Source organism: Carassius auratus, chromosome 45, assembly GCF_003368295.1.
Source record: "Carassius auratus strain Wakin chromosome 45, ASM336829v1, whole genome shotgun sequence".
In the NCBI taxonomy this organism is placed as follows: Eukaryota; Metazoa; Chordata; class Actinopteri; order Cypriniformes; family Cyprinidae; genus Carassius; species Carassius auratus.
The window spans coordinates 2374345-2389659 of NC_039287.1; the positions used below are offsets into that span (position 1 = coordinate 2374345).

Here is a 15315-nt window from a genome sequence, read left to right on the forward strand (position 1 = left end):
TACTCAAGAATATCTATATTTTTATTATTAGTTTAAACCATATTTCAGGCACAAAAAAAATTATATAAGAAAATACAAAACTATTCATATAATTTAATCCACAAAAACACACACATACAAACATAATATAGAAATTGAGTTTAATATGAAAATTTTATGTGCTCTGACAATATCAGATTTCCACTCTTCGATTATCATGACCAAAATAATTCACATTAACTACATTATTGTAAAATGTATAGAAAAAAAGAAAAGAAAAATTGAACAGTAATAATAATTTCTTTGCCTAAAATAATATATTTACTACTAATAATAAAACCATAATTTAATTGTTTTTGTTCTTTTTTAATTTACTATATGACCTGCCAATTCCTTAATATTTTGCTTAATCTGAAATTCCCAGCACATCAAAACTGCTACAGCTAATAACAGCCATAAATAAGACGAGTCCCAACAGATTGAATAAATTACATTTACAGAATGAAGGATCCAGAAGAGGGGATCCCTTTCATACATTCAATGGCAGCCTGTGTTATTAAACAAGGTGGCAGGATATCAAATGAATAAAAAAAGTCATGGGTGCTTTCAATCCCTAAGGCAAAGTCATGGCTCATAGTACCATGTAGTTAGCAGGGGTGATATATGAAACCCTCCATGAGGACAGGAAAAGCATTAAATCATTAATAAGTACCAAACATACATAAACATGCCTGAGAATCACTTTCATACTGCATAAACATGCAATGGGGCGATAAATTGTGTTTAATGCTAGAGTGAGCACCCACGATGCCCAAACTCCCAAAGCAATATACACCACCCCTAAAGCATCCCCTATTGCCATTGAAGCATGATGGCTTGGCTTGTGTCAGACAGGACATTTGTCTAAACTACTGCAACGCACAAACAGGATATCCCCCAAATACAATAAAGCCAGAAGAAGAGCTCTCAGGATGAACAAAGCTCTTGGATGTTTCAGGGCTCCTGTGCTAATGTTCATCAAAAAACAAAAGTAAACAGACGAGGTAGATGAAGAATCGGCCATTAGACACAGAAACTGATGCATCATGCTGTACTTGCATTAATAGAGCAAGAGTGCAAAACACACGGGCCTTTTAGCACAGGCAGCTATTGAAAAAATGTACTGAATGCAGGAAGGTTATGTGACAAATGACATAAACCGAAACTGCACACAAAAGCTGGAGATGACATGTGATGGTAAACACGTCAAAAACGTGTGTTACCCTTTACTGCATTCCTGGTCCCTGCAGCTCTCTGTGCACCAGCAATCGCATCACCCATTTTGTAGCATGGTCCAGCACAGCAATCCCCTACTTTTTCCATCTACAAAAATACATAGATGCTACTGCACCAAGTAAAATGAAGTTAAAATACAAGAAGCAACATTCACCTTTAAAAAGAACACCATGTGCCCTGCATTCAAAGACCCGAACAAAATGAAAGAAACAGATGTGCTAACCTGCTGATTTTGTCATTAACATCATGCCTAAAGTCTCAAGTGGAAAACAGATTGTAAGTATAAGCAACCCAAACCAAGCGAAGTGAGTTTGTGTGGAGCAGATTTCAATGCAACCCCATCTAGGATGTTGTACACACTAAAACATGTTTTGAGATACCATTTTTTTTTTTCAATTTGTGCTACCCTACTTAATAAAATAATTATAACCTTAAAGCATCATAGTCCAAGTCTTCTGAAACCGAAAGACTGATTTCTGTGAAGAACAGTTGCTATACACTGAAAATCTTGGTTGCCATTCACCTTCATTAAATGGAAAAAAGCAGATGGGACATTCAGCGATAAATATTGGCATTCCACAGATGCTGGATGTGTCAACAAAATAAGGGTAGTGTATGATATTGTTTCATGTGAGGCTCAAGGTGATTAAAAATAGCTTTGCCATTTCTCAGAACCTACAGTTATACAGACAACTTAGCAGGAAAGCAGAACGGTCATATCCCTCAGAGAAGATCCATAGTCGTCCAACAACATGACATTGACACAAGAGCTGTGAACGTTTTCTACAGACTGCCTGCTCTTACGCTCAATTGGCAGGGACTTAAAAATACAGCATTAGTTTTTCAGTCAACATAATACCACCGAGTCGCCTCCCTTTGGCAAAATATGTCATGGTAGATGTAACTCTATCCTACTGCATTCTCTCAGAACAGAGGAGTGAATGAAATCTTGCTGGACGTTTCCTACCACGACTGACTGACTGAAAACCCTGGAGGCAGTCAGGGAACTTCACCACCCATGTAATATGTTCAAATTATCATCACTGTCATCATAATCGTTTTTATCTTAATTGCTAATCAACTTCGCTGTAACATGCCACTGTGAAATTTTAATTTAGGCTAGACACTGTCTGTCAAACTTGAAGCAAACATCAAACCCTATTATTAACCTGCAATTTGTAACTTGATCCATAGACAAATGCTTCTCACTGTATTGTTCACAGGAGAATAAATGGATAGTTCACTTTTAATTTAATTAGTCATCATTTACTCACCCTCACGTTGTTTCAAAACAGCATGACTATCAAAAGGATAGTTTTAAAGAATGTACAAGGCATTTTTATTTATTGTTTCATTTACAAAACAAAATCAGATCTGAATGTGAGCTTGCAGTCAACTGTAAGAAAGTGGCAGGTTTTATGCAAATTAAATTCTTCAAGAAGCCACCAGAGAGAAGTCAGTCATTTCACCAAAAGGTTTATGACATTTTAATTTAGGGCTGTGACAAACGGTTGTTTTGAAAATCGATTAATCTAATTATTATTGAAGCGATTAGTCGACTACTCGTTGATTATTTCACATATTAATCCATAGGCTAAACCCCTAACAGCATTTTTTTGTTTGTTTGTAGTTTTATACAACTTTCCCACACTACTGCTTTGGCTTCATTTGCACTTCTCATATGTCTTCTTCTATTGGCCAACAGCTGGGAGGGCTGAATTACAGTCTTGCACTACAGCACCTCACTGGTCGAACTTTGTTACTGCAGGCCCTTACATTATTAGTCATATGACAAATGACTTTTCGACCATAAATATATTTGTCAATAATAGTTTATTGTTGACGTTGTCAATAATGTTGACTAATCATTTTAGCCCTATTTTGAATACAAATATAAGAATGTAAAAAAGAAAATTATATGTGCAGGGTTTCATTTTCATTGTATTAAAATAAATAACAAGTATTAAGAAAATATACCTTGTAAATTTTTATTTCATGCTGACTTTATATTGTACATTTTATAAATGGTATATTTATAAATATATATTTAGTTTTTCTGAGGCACTTAAAAGTAAGATAAATCTATGCACATATTGCACGTATTCCCAGTGTTCTCTGTACAATCATTCACAGAGAGCGGCACGTTTACTGTTTTTCCACACCAAAATATTATTATAGTATAATCTATTTTTGGTCAAAAGAAAAAAACCTGTGTTTGGTCTCTTTACGTGTGAGTCAGATGGTCTTTTCTTATTTAAGTGGGCAGCTCGTGGCCAGAATAAGCTTTGGACTAGTGTTGGCCATTTACTCATAGTCTGGCTTAGCAAGACACAAGTCATAGACATAAGTTAAAACAAAATTAATGTTGAGAATCAAATATTGGAACTCTGACTCAAGTGAACTCTTTATACAATGACACAAAGCAGTCATGGTCTAAAGCTGCCACAAACCCCCATTTTTCAGCAGCAAGAATAAATGAAAGGGACAAAATGGCTATATATATACATTGCAGTACTCCAGTGAAGACACTTTCTAGGCCACAGTCAATCCCTTAGGTTGGAAACAACTACTAAACACAACCTACAAAGGAAAGGTGTCAGCGCTAGGACTTGAGACCGTAAGTATCCCAAAAATATGCATTTGGCGAAACATGTTCCAACAAGACTCGAAACAAATGCACACAAGAGTTCAAAAAGTGGATCGGCTCTCAAAGAAAGATGTTGCAAAACACGTTGACTGATGACAGCCAGGTGGGGGGAGGCAAACCATGTTCTTTCAGCTCTACTGAACAGCCGACACGCAAATACCGCCTCAACCGCAAAGCCCTCTGAGAACACACTTTGTTTGGATGTGTATTATGGAACAGAATTATTTAACAACCAAACCAGAAGCATAACTGGAATTAAATTCAAACTGGTACCTTCCTCCTACAACAACATGAATTATATATGGAGTCATGTATGTGAAAACCCCCCATCTATATAAAAAAAAAAACTTCCCCCATCCATGGAGCATCCCCTCGCACACATTCCCTTCGTTGTAACCCCCCACAGCAGGCCAGATACATGCTGACAGCACTCATAATGAGAGGACTTATCTCTGACCTTGATATATTTGACATGTGACAGCCATCAACATTGCCTTTAATATAGTCTACTGCCTGAGTGCCAAACACACCCACAAGAACCCCTATGTTTAGGCCTGGAATGTAAGATGGGGCATTTGTTGAGACGTAAAGAATCAGAAACACTCTTCAATTCTGTTACCAGACTGGGCTTTATCTCTCTGCTATTTTCCATGCCTATGGGCCTTGGATGATGAAGAATCACCAGCTCATGTTTCAAAACCTAGTCAGCTATCTTGCTGACGCAGCATCCCAACAGCAATGTAACCTCAAAACAGAAATTACAATAGATTATAACGGTGTTTGATGAAGCAGCATGTTGCTAAGCTAACAGCAATGATATAAGTTTAGGGATGCACGATATATCAGCAACCATATCGGTATCGGATTCGGCCGATAAATGTTCAATTTCCCCGCTATGTTATCGACATGATAAGAAAATTTGGCCAATATATTAAAGCTGATAAATAACGCATTATTTTTTGCAGAGACACTTCAGATAAACACTGTTCACCACAATGGTTTTGAATTGCTTGAAATATGACTGGAAACATTTCGGAAAAAAGGACAAGGGTTAATCTGCCACACAGGCTAATTCTAATTTCACTCTATTAAAATGTCTGTTTAATTGTCCGTATTTTTTACCTTAGAAAACTAACTAAACTGTGCACACTGTTTTACAGCCAAGCAGCTATTATAGCGATTCAGCTTAACTATTCATCTCAGGGGTGCAGCATTTTTAGCATGCAGGAGTAATTACCTAAAATACTTGGCATTTACAATTTGGAAAGCTTGTGAAATCTCCATCAAGTTTAGGTCATGCGTGATAGTTACTGAAGTGTGAGGGTATTTTTGTCATTTGGAAATCTCATGAGGTAGATTGGACCGATTCGTGGCCTGACGTGCATGTGATGTTTAAGGCTAACAACAAGTACAGCGGCCATGTTTATGGGGTCAGCCAAGATAACCAACAGACAAAAATCACTACAACCACAGGATTTCCTCATTGTGTGTCACTCGAAGCTGTTTCATCATGCTGCATGGCTAGCAAGAGCTTTCCGTGATCCTCGAGGACTGGAATCTATGATGCAAAACAAAAATGCATGCCAACTGAAAGAGAAACCAAACCAAAACCGCTGAACCCGCAAATCACTGTGCAAATCATTCAGTGTCTACACTGAAAACACTTCAGGAGAAAAAACCTATGTGCTGTTTGCTCTTCATTTGAGACTAAAATTTCATGCAAGTAATCCTATATTCAAGAAGCTACTATTGCTAGTGTTCGTTGTCATTTTACAATGGCTTTGGAAGTCACTCATCCAATCAGAATTTAGAGTCGGAAAGGTTTATATTTTTATTCATATTTTTAGTCTTTATTGAATGTTGAGGTCAGAACTCTGGGTCACTTTGTGTCACAGCTTACTAATGCATTTAGTAGCATTCTGATAGGATGGTCTACTGTTCCAGTGCATCAAAGCTCAAGGGCACACACCAAAAATACACACACACACACACACAAAGTATTCAGGCACATAAATCAGGAAGCAACACAGGCTAAGTCCAAGTGATAACCGTCCATGCAACATTACAGCCGATCTGCCATCCTTTTTATATATCACAAACCTGGCACATATTTAATTAATTTATTTATAAGATATTTTTAGATTTTCTTATTATTTTCTTAAAGAGTCCAATGTTGTTTTGCAATGGTGTTGCAAGTTTTCATTTTTGGGTGAATTATTCCTTTAAAGTAACGGAATTGGGTTCTAAAATCAAATTTACCAATTTTATAAAAATAACCAAATTACCCTGTATTTAAAGGTGTATAGTTAGTCACAAAAAAAATGCTATCAGACATGTACACCTTTCTTTTGTAGAACACAAAATATATATTTTTAAAAGGTTCCCGTTATCTTTTTCTTTCTTTTTTCTTTTTTTTTTTTTTTGTTGTTGTTGTAGTTGTTGTTGTTTTTTTGTCCATACAATGAAAGTAAATGGGGTCCAATATTGTTTTTCAATGCTGATGATGAGTAAATGATAAAATTTTCATTTTTGGGTGAACTGCACTTTAAATATTACAAACTTGAGTTACATATTAAATCTATCCACTTTATATATACACATATACAGCTGCAGAAATACAAAAGCATTTGGCTTTTGTTCACAACACGGTCTGCCACAAATGGTTTACTTAGATCTCAAATGGCGAATGAAACTGAGTGTCCAATATTTTGCTCTGCCAAAGCTGGCACACAGAAGTTACTGATAAAGAGACTGGCCAGTCAAGAACTGTGATGCATAGAGAGGAAAACCGACAACACAGCGTAGGCATCATACAGCTGACAAATGAGCCTCTTCACCCTGCACATCGGAGCAGCAAAGACCTAGAGCTCTGAGTCAGCACTTCCATGCAAATCTGGCCTTAGTATAAGCAGAGTACAGCAATTCCTCATATACAGTGTGCAAGGAGGGTCTCAGAGCACCGATGCACTGCAGCATTGGCTATCGGACAACTGGTGTGTGTTATCTCAAATAACAGATCTCTGCTAGCGAAAACACCCTAAACATGTGTCTAGAATGCGTTACAATACATATACAATGACAAAAAACATTTACTTTTCCCATATTTCTGTGTGCTGTTACAGCTCCAGGCATGGGCGGGTGTTTAAGTGTGTAATGTTAGCTCTAAATAAGACGTTCCAGTTTGACTGCTGGAGGGTTTGCTGGAATGAGGGACCGGAGTGGGAATGGAGACAGATGAGGGAGAAGAGGTGAATTCTTTGGCTTTAAACCATACTATTACAGCCGAGCGATCCGAGCCAAGCCCTCCACAGGAGAAACATCATGTGACAGGGAGGAACAATGCATCCAGATCTCTACATTGCTGAGGCGTTATTTTGGAATTTTGGCATTGCTCTCGCACCTCAGTGTAGCGCAGCTCAATGTCTGGCATGCTTTACATTTTAGCAGGACATCTATGTAATACAGCCATATTTATGTCCAGTGACCTCACTTTTAAATGTAATGAATAAAAATAAAAATATGAATAGGCAATAAAATAAATAATAATTCAACTGGAAAAATCCACAAAAAGGTTTTCTTGTGTAAAACAAAAAGTCCCAAACAATACTGTAGTCATACCAGGCACAATGATGTATCAGATGTTAATACCATGGTATATGCTATTATAGTATTTACTTATATTTTGGACTATATATTTTTTTATATATTTCAGTTAGTTAGCCAAGGACATGTTTTCTGGGTGGTTTTAAGTCTACGCTTTTCATCTAATATGTATATTTTATTTTAATTCATCTTTATTTAAATTACCAAAAAATATATATTTTTAATAGTTTTTCATATTTGCTTACAATAAAAACACTGTGTATCATGCCACAAAATTACTACCATAATCACATACATTGTAAAAATATAAAATAATAATAATTATATATATATATATATATAATTATTATAATTATAATAATTATATTTATATACAGTACAGACCAAAAGTTTGGACACACCTTCTCATTCAAAGAGTTTTCTTTATTTTCATGACTATGAAAATTGTAGATTCACACTGAAGGCATCAGAACTATGAATTAACACATGTGGAATTATATATGGAATTATATACATAACAAAAAACTGTGAAAAATGAAAATATGTCATATTGTAGGTTCTTCAAAGTAGCCACCTTTTGCTTTGATTACTGCTTTGCACACTCTTGGCATTCTCTTGATGAGCTTCAAGAGGTAGTCACCTGAAATGGTCCAACAGTCTTGAAGGAGTTCCCCAAGAGATGCTTAGCACTTTTGCCTTCTGTCTGCGGTCCAGCTCACCCCTAAACCATCTCGATTGGGTTCAGGTCCGGTGACTGTGGAGGCCAGGTCATCTGGCGCAGCACCCCATCACTCTCCTTCTTGGTCAAAATAGCCCTTGATGCCTTCAGTGTGACTCTACAATTTTCATAGTCATGAAAATAAAGAAAACTCTTTGAAAGAGAAGGTGTGTCCAAACTTTTGGTCTGTACTGTATATATATATATATATATATATATATATATATATATATATATATATATATATATATATATATATATATATATTAGGGCTGTCAAATGATTACAATTTTTAATCAAATTAATCAGAATTTTCAGTGGATTAATCATGATTAATCACTATTTGCAACTACACCTGAATCCTAACCATTTTTTTTTCTGAAATGCATACCAAAAGATAAATAACAGGACACAGATACATAATTTTCATGTATTGATTCATCAATATGTGGTTCTTTTTTTCTGAATTTTAAAAGTTTAACATTTACTTAGATCAAATTTACCTGAGCACTATATCAAACCATGCCATTTAACTACAGATAGTGTAAGAGTTTTAGGTGAACCAGTGGTTAAATATAGCCACATATCTATGAAATTATGCATAGAGAAACTCGAAAGAATGAACTCAGAAACACAAACATGCGCCACAATCACATAAGCAGCACTCTGGGTACTCTTGTTTTTGGGAGGTGTTCATTTGCTCTGCCACAATACTTTAGGATCGATATTTTCACGTTCTGAAGGCTTCAAGTGCCAGTAAAACCAAGTAAAAATGCATATGCTTTTCCAAACAGCTGTAATTTTCGCTGCATCGCATGTAGGTGTTCTGCGCATGCGCAGTGTGAAACACAGGACGCTATAACACAGTGATCCTCAAATCTGGCTCGCGAGATCCACTTTCCTGCGAAGTTTAGCTCTAACCCTAATCAAACACGCATGAGTTTGCTAATCAGTGTCTTTAGGATCATTAGTAAATCACAGGCAGGTGTGTTTAATTGGAGTCTGCGCTAAACTCTGCATGAAACTCGTGAGCCAGATTTGAGGATCACTGCTATAACAGGAAGAAGAAGCTCCAGCGTATCAACTACCAAAGTCATCTCTGTTTATCGAGCTTGGCATGAATGTATTTGAGAGTAAATGGGGTAAAACCTTAAGCTTCTTTGGTGTTTTCGTCGCGGCGCTCGCCGCTGTTTTTTACTATCTTGAGAATTCAGAGATCGACGAGACTTTCCTAACCTGAATAATTTGTCACACTGCGCATGCGTGAAATGCGTTAAAAAATTCGACGTAATTAAGGACAACCAACTAATTAACGCCGTTAACGCGCTATTTTTGACAGCCCTAATATATATATATATATATATTATTGGAGGACGTTTTACAAGAAAAAAAACATTTCAGTCTTTCTACTTAAGAATTTCATGTTTCATATAATGTGTTATTTGCCTTTTTTGTAATTATTTGTGAAATGTACTAGCAATTTCTGGGTGAAAACTGTTTCAAAGCATACCATTTTTTTCAGCTTACCATTGCAGTTACACTATACACACCAATAAAATTACTTAATTACACTGCTTAATAAATGTATCATATGGGAAACACTGTCAAACAGTTCCCCCAAGCTACCACCAATCTTCTTCAGGGTCATTCAAGGGAAAACAAATAAAAAGCTGAAGTATGTACACCTCTTTGCCAATTGGCCCAAGATCCATTTCAGTGAAAAGCCCAGGGAGTGCATGAATTCACTCTTTCACAATGAAAATAATCAGAACAATACAATATGGCTCTGGGTCACTGGTCTAGACTTTGTTGGCGATGGAAGCACAGGAAATATGAATGATTCATTCATTATGTGTCTTGCACGGTTATGCATACATTTCTCTGGAGGACTGGGACATTCCAGGGGGTTTCGCATATAATTGCTTAGCGGCCTTGTCCCAACATACATGTGATTCTCATTATGTTGCAGTACAATGTGACTGCCTCAAGGCTTCAATTACGATCTATCAACCATGAATGTGGAATCCTCACCTACTTCTTACCTAAATCATCAGTGGCTGATGGGTTCTCTGAAATTGTGTTTATGAACTGTCAACAGATGCTGAGGAAAACCAGAGCACCCAGCCAAATTTATCCCCTTATTGCCTTTCTTTTACAAAGTAACGCTGGACTTCCAGCCTCCTTTTTGAAATACAAACGGCATAAAAATGTGTTAGTGTGTCATAAAGAAGCAAGACACGCAGTCCTGTGTGAGGCTAAATTTGACCTCTATGACAATTAAACTGTGACTTTGGTCAACCATGCCAATGAATGTCACAGCAGTTAACACTGATATGTGAATGAATGAGTGAGCTAATGAGCTCATGAGTGAGTGGCCTATCCAGTCGGTCTTTAAATAGTCAAGTCCACAAAGGGGACAAACACAATGCACTGTCATTTCCCCATATGACATCATGTGTCCAGCGGCTCAGTAGAGTTTCCTGACGCTGCCCCAAAGAGACTCCCCAGTGGAAAAGAACATTTTAATTTTTTCGCATAAGCACACATGCACAATGACGCACAATAGCTCTATCTCAAATCATCCTGACCTGAGTACAACAACATGAGTCTAACTAAGTCACTAGAAGGCATTTTTGATTTGCATTTTCATCAAAATCCCAGTAGCAGAAGATTGTAAACAAAACCCCAAACTACAGACGGACTGTGCTGTGAATTAGCACTGCACTCAGATGATGGTCAAGGAATTGAAATGCTGTTTGTTACATTCTATTCATTTCACAGAAAGTTACATAACAAGACAGCTGGTTATGCCAAAGTATTCAGAAGAGCATTCATTCTGTTCCATTTTAAACTAGCAATTAGATCATTTACAGATGGAGGATGAACTCTGCTGCATAAAAGTTTGCCTATTTGTCTTAATCATTCACATCTTATTTGTTTCAATAGTGCTCAAGGTTTTGGAAATGATACAGACACATATCAGCCTGGATATAAGAAGTTTGTTGTTCTAGAACAGGTCTCCAAACTCAAAGAGGGCTGGTGTCCCGCAGTGTTTAGCTCCAACTTACCTCAACACACCTGCCCAGAAGTTAGTATGCCTAGTAAGACTTGATTAGCTGGTTCAGGTATGTTTAATTAGGGTTGGAGCTAAACTCTGCAAGACACCGGCCCTCTGGGGACCCCTGGTCTTGATGCCATTCTGTATTATCACTCTGAATTATGCTGCCGACTCAGGCTATGTTAGGCAAGGCAAAGGCAAGTTTATTAACATAGCACATTTCAAATGCAGTGGTAATTCAAAGTGCTTTAAAGGGGTCATATGACATTGCTAAAAAGCACATTGGTTTGTGCATTTAGTGTAATGCAATGTGTTTATGCGGTTTAAATTATTTCCACATAAGGAACATTATTGTTGCTTCTCTAAGTCAAATGCAGAATCCTTCAAGCTTGTGATGGAAATGTTACGCCTGTTACCATACTGTGATGCCGTGTCCCAGCATGACAAGACAAAAACAACAAAACCCATTAAACACGAGGCATTTGTTACATGCAGTGGGGGTATAATTACTGATTATAATGACTTATACTGTCTTTTTACGCATTGTTTTGCATATGACGCTGCACAAACATAAAACCATGTCTACATTTGTGATCGGAGAAACGATAAACAACAAGCTCTACTATACACTGTTCAAAACTTGGTTTTGAATCATCAGTGGCAAAATCGTTAAATATGAAAACATACTTTACGGACTGTGAGTCAGAAGCGTCAGACTTTCCTTGCAAAGTTGGAATTGCCCACATTATAAAAACAGACACCAGCATTGCAGGTTGCTCTCACAGAAAACAGTCCTCGTCCTCAATAAAATGTGCTGCACACATCTGAATATTTGGGTTGACTGTTCTGGAACAGTGTTGTAAATACAACTTAACTACTGATTTCTAGTTGTGTCCTCTTTTGGAAGAGCAAACAAAGTAGTTTCACTTTCACAACGAAACACACAGCGTCTCCAAAACATGGCAGCAGAGGCAACAGCGAGAATAAAAGTTACGTCTTCTATCTTTGCGTGAACATGTTGCCGGCATTATGCAAATCTTCCCACATTGTGATGTAGAGACGTGGGGGCGTGGTTGACTCTTAACTTTATAAAGAATATCTATTTGGATTTGAGACTTTAGTCTTTGCAACTTTACAGATCTTCTTTATGCACCAATAGCGTGTAACACTCCAAAGAGAAAGGAAAATTTTAAATTGCATCATATGACCCCTTTAAGGTAATTTAACGTTTAACAAAAATGTAAATAGTAACCAAAAAAGGTTCATAATCAATAAAAATAAAATAAAAAGCAAAGAATAAAGAAATAAACTAAATTGACGGGGGTTTTTTTGGCTTAGATGAACATGTTTTGTGAGGTGAATTCAGTGCTGGCTGAAAACTGTATATAAAGTAAACATTACTATTATTAATAGTAACAGTCAGTTGCGTGACACAGCTGGTCATGTGATCTCAACATGCCGGCGCCCATGAGGGGCAGACCCGAGTCATGTACAATAAAACCATTTTTTCTCTAAGACTGATTGCTCAGGAGTCTTCATCATTACCGAGTGCGCCTGTAGCTACTGCCCAAGAATTAACTAAACACATTAAACACCTAAATAAACACGAACAATAATATGTAAAGAACTGTCAAGCCATCAAAAATATGCATGCTAATCGCGTGAAAGACAATTCGTGCAGTGCATGAAATATGTCTTACCCCAGTCAAGGAACTCCAGGATGTTTTTCTCTCTTCTTAGGGGAGAATTATTGCATTCATCATACAGACAAACAAGAATATCCAACAAGGTCTCGACGCTGAAGCACTGGCCGCTGGACTGAGATGGGCCATCAAGAATCAGCTTCTCCAGCTTCTTCAAACGCACCTCACCAGACATGGTTTCAGTTGCTGCTGGTGTCTCACAGTATGGTCAGTTTTTGCTCCCACTGTAGCAAATGGGACGCTCCAAAAAACGTAATGTCTCAAAAAATATTGTAAAGCCTTATCATGGTCCCTCTCACACCGATCCGTCCCTATCAATCCACAACATCACAATTTCGCAGTCCTTGGATGCAGAGAACTTACAGCCATCGACCCTGCCCTGGCCGATGGGTTTGACGTATAACCTAGGCTTATGTATTCCCGATTTCAGCTTCTCCTATAAAGGACACTTTTCACAAAACAAGTCACTAAATAAGTTAAAAGCAATCCCTTGTGATATGGTGATATCTGTGGTTATCCATTATGCAGTAACAAAAGCGCATCAGCAGCACGGGATCTGCATTGCTACAAAGCCCCATATGCCCCTCCTCTGGCAGGACTGCGAAAGCCCTAGCAAGCTGTTTTCCCTTTAAATCCCTCTCTTAAAACGCTGGCAGAAGGAGCAAGCCTTGCTTTCGAAAACTGTTATGCACTTGACGACAGAAGCTTTTGCTGGATATATGTGTCCTCGTTTATGTCGGTTCGGTTGGAGGGCTCCGCTCGCGCTCGCGGTGTGTGTGTCTCTCACAGCTCGCTGCTGCTGCTGCTGCTGCAGGCGAAACCCGGCAGCATCATGGCGACCGTCACAGCATCTGCTGCAGGGGATGGAGGGGTATGCTGGAGGGAACGAGCAGAGAGTGGTGTATACTAGTGAAGAGTGTGCGAATTATCCCACAGTTATTCGTTGACCTTCAAGGGGGGTCGACCATTTAAGGGATTTCTGTTAGTGATTTGGTGTTGAGGTTCGTTTCGTGAAAGCCAAATTGTTTTCTAGCGCAGTGCGCTAATGGTCAACTGTTTTAAAAATGACCAAATACTTTTTTTTTTTAAAATTATTTTGGTAAATAATTAATAATGTGAAAATGACAGGACTTTTTTGTTGACGTGCGTCAGCTGGCGACGGAAAGAGCTCGAGCGACGTACTGTTGCTATGGTTACCAATGCAGGCGAACGCGACTTCAGTTGTTGAGCGTCTATTTATCGCACTATTTGTACGCTAACTTTTTTATTCATATCTTAGAAAATGCTCTTTAATTGGGTATTATATGAGCATACCTACTTTTACATACATTGTTTTAAGTTCATTGTTTTGTTGGTAATTCGCACCTTGAGAGTAATGTTACTTGAAATTCCTACACACACATATTATATATGAAGTCACTGAAAAACAGTCACGCCTATAAAGGAAAAGAATTAAGTTTTTCCTCACATTTTCTTTTCGTATGCATCTTATCTTCTTTTGTAAAGGTCTCTTGTGCAGAACTTACTAATTCTTATGAAAAACGAGCACGTTCGCCCTCTTGTGTCCGATATTCTGCATTGCAATTGAAGTATGTAATTTAATCAAGTGCGTCTGAACTCCTCGTTTGCATTTATATGTCCGTGGTTTTATGTAACTTGTTCAGCGAAGCGGATATACTTATAAATGTTACATTACATTTTCTGTTTTAAAATATCTTAGATATTAACTTAACTTTAAACTGTGACTACTATACCTAGAACTAAATATATGCTATTCGTAAAAAGTAGTAACATTGATTTTGATATAATATTTAGACTTCCTTTTATATATCCCAAACAAGCAAGTTTATGCAGCAAAACATATTTGTAAGATCAAACGAAAGTGTCATGGCACCGCTGTTACTTTGTAACAAACGTTTGACGTTGGAGAACATGACATCTTCTCTTCTCATAACAATTCTTCTATAAATCTGAATCCGACAATTGCCACACCAGGCCTAATAAGGTGCTAATCGTCTCTTTCAAGTCAAAACATTTGAGGTTAGGACCAAACTGTGGCAGGATGTAGGGAATTTTGAACAGGAAGTTCACATTCAATTATTAGTTTCTGTAGACCATGAGAATTTGTTTAAACATCCTTAACCAAATGAGCGGGTTTCGTATATATGATCTGCATTATGATTCCTAATCGCTGACAGAAGAACACTGAGTTTTTAACGCAGTAATATTTACAGTCGTTACCTTAATGACGAACTGTTTGTTGTTTTATCAAACCGAGGCGGCACCCGTTTGAATAGAGCTGTCTGTCTTTCGTATAATAGAGAGAGGTGTT

At 37.5% G+C, this 15315-nt stretch overlaps 1 protein-coding gene across 4 annotated transcripts in view; it reads right to left on the reverse strand.

Moving 5' to 3' along the window:
• The window catches only part of LOC113062875 (serine/threonine-protein kinase MRCK alpha-like), a 49284-nt gene extending 35308 nt beyond the window's left edge, over positions 1 to 13976 (reverse strand). For 2 of the 4 annotated variants that reach the window (XM_026232918.1, XM_026232917.1), the window contains exon 1: positions 12981 to 13974. In XM_026232918.1, the coding sequence (XP_026088703.1) occupies positions 12981 to 13158 (178 nt within the window). In that variant the 5' untranslated portion in view covers positions 13159 to 13974. Of the gene's footprint in view, positions 1 to 12980 lie in introns of all 4 variants that reach the window. The other 2 variants (XM_026232915.1, XM_026232916.1) reach the window with 2 other exon arrangements.
• Between the last annotated feature and the right edge of the window lie 1339 nt (positions 13977 to 15315).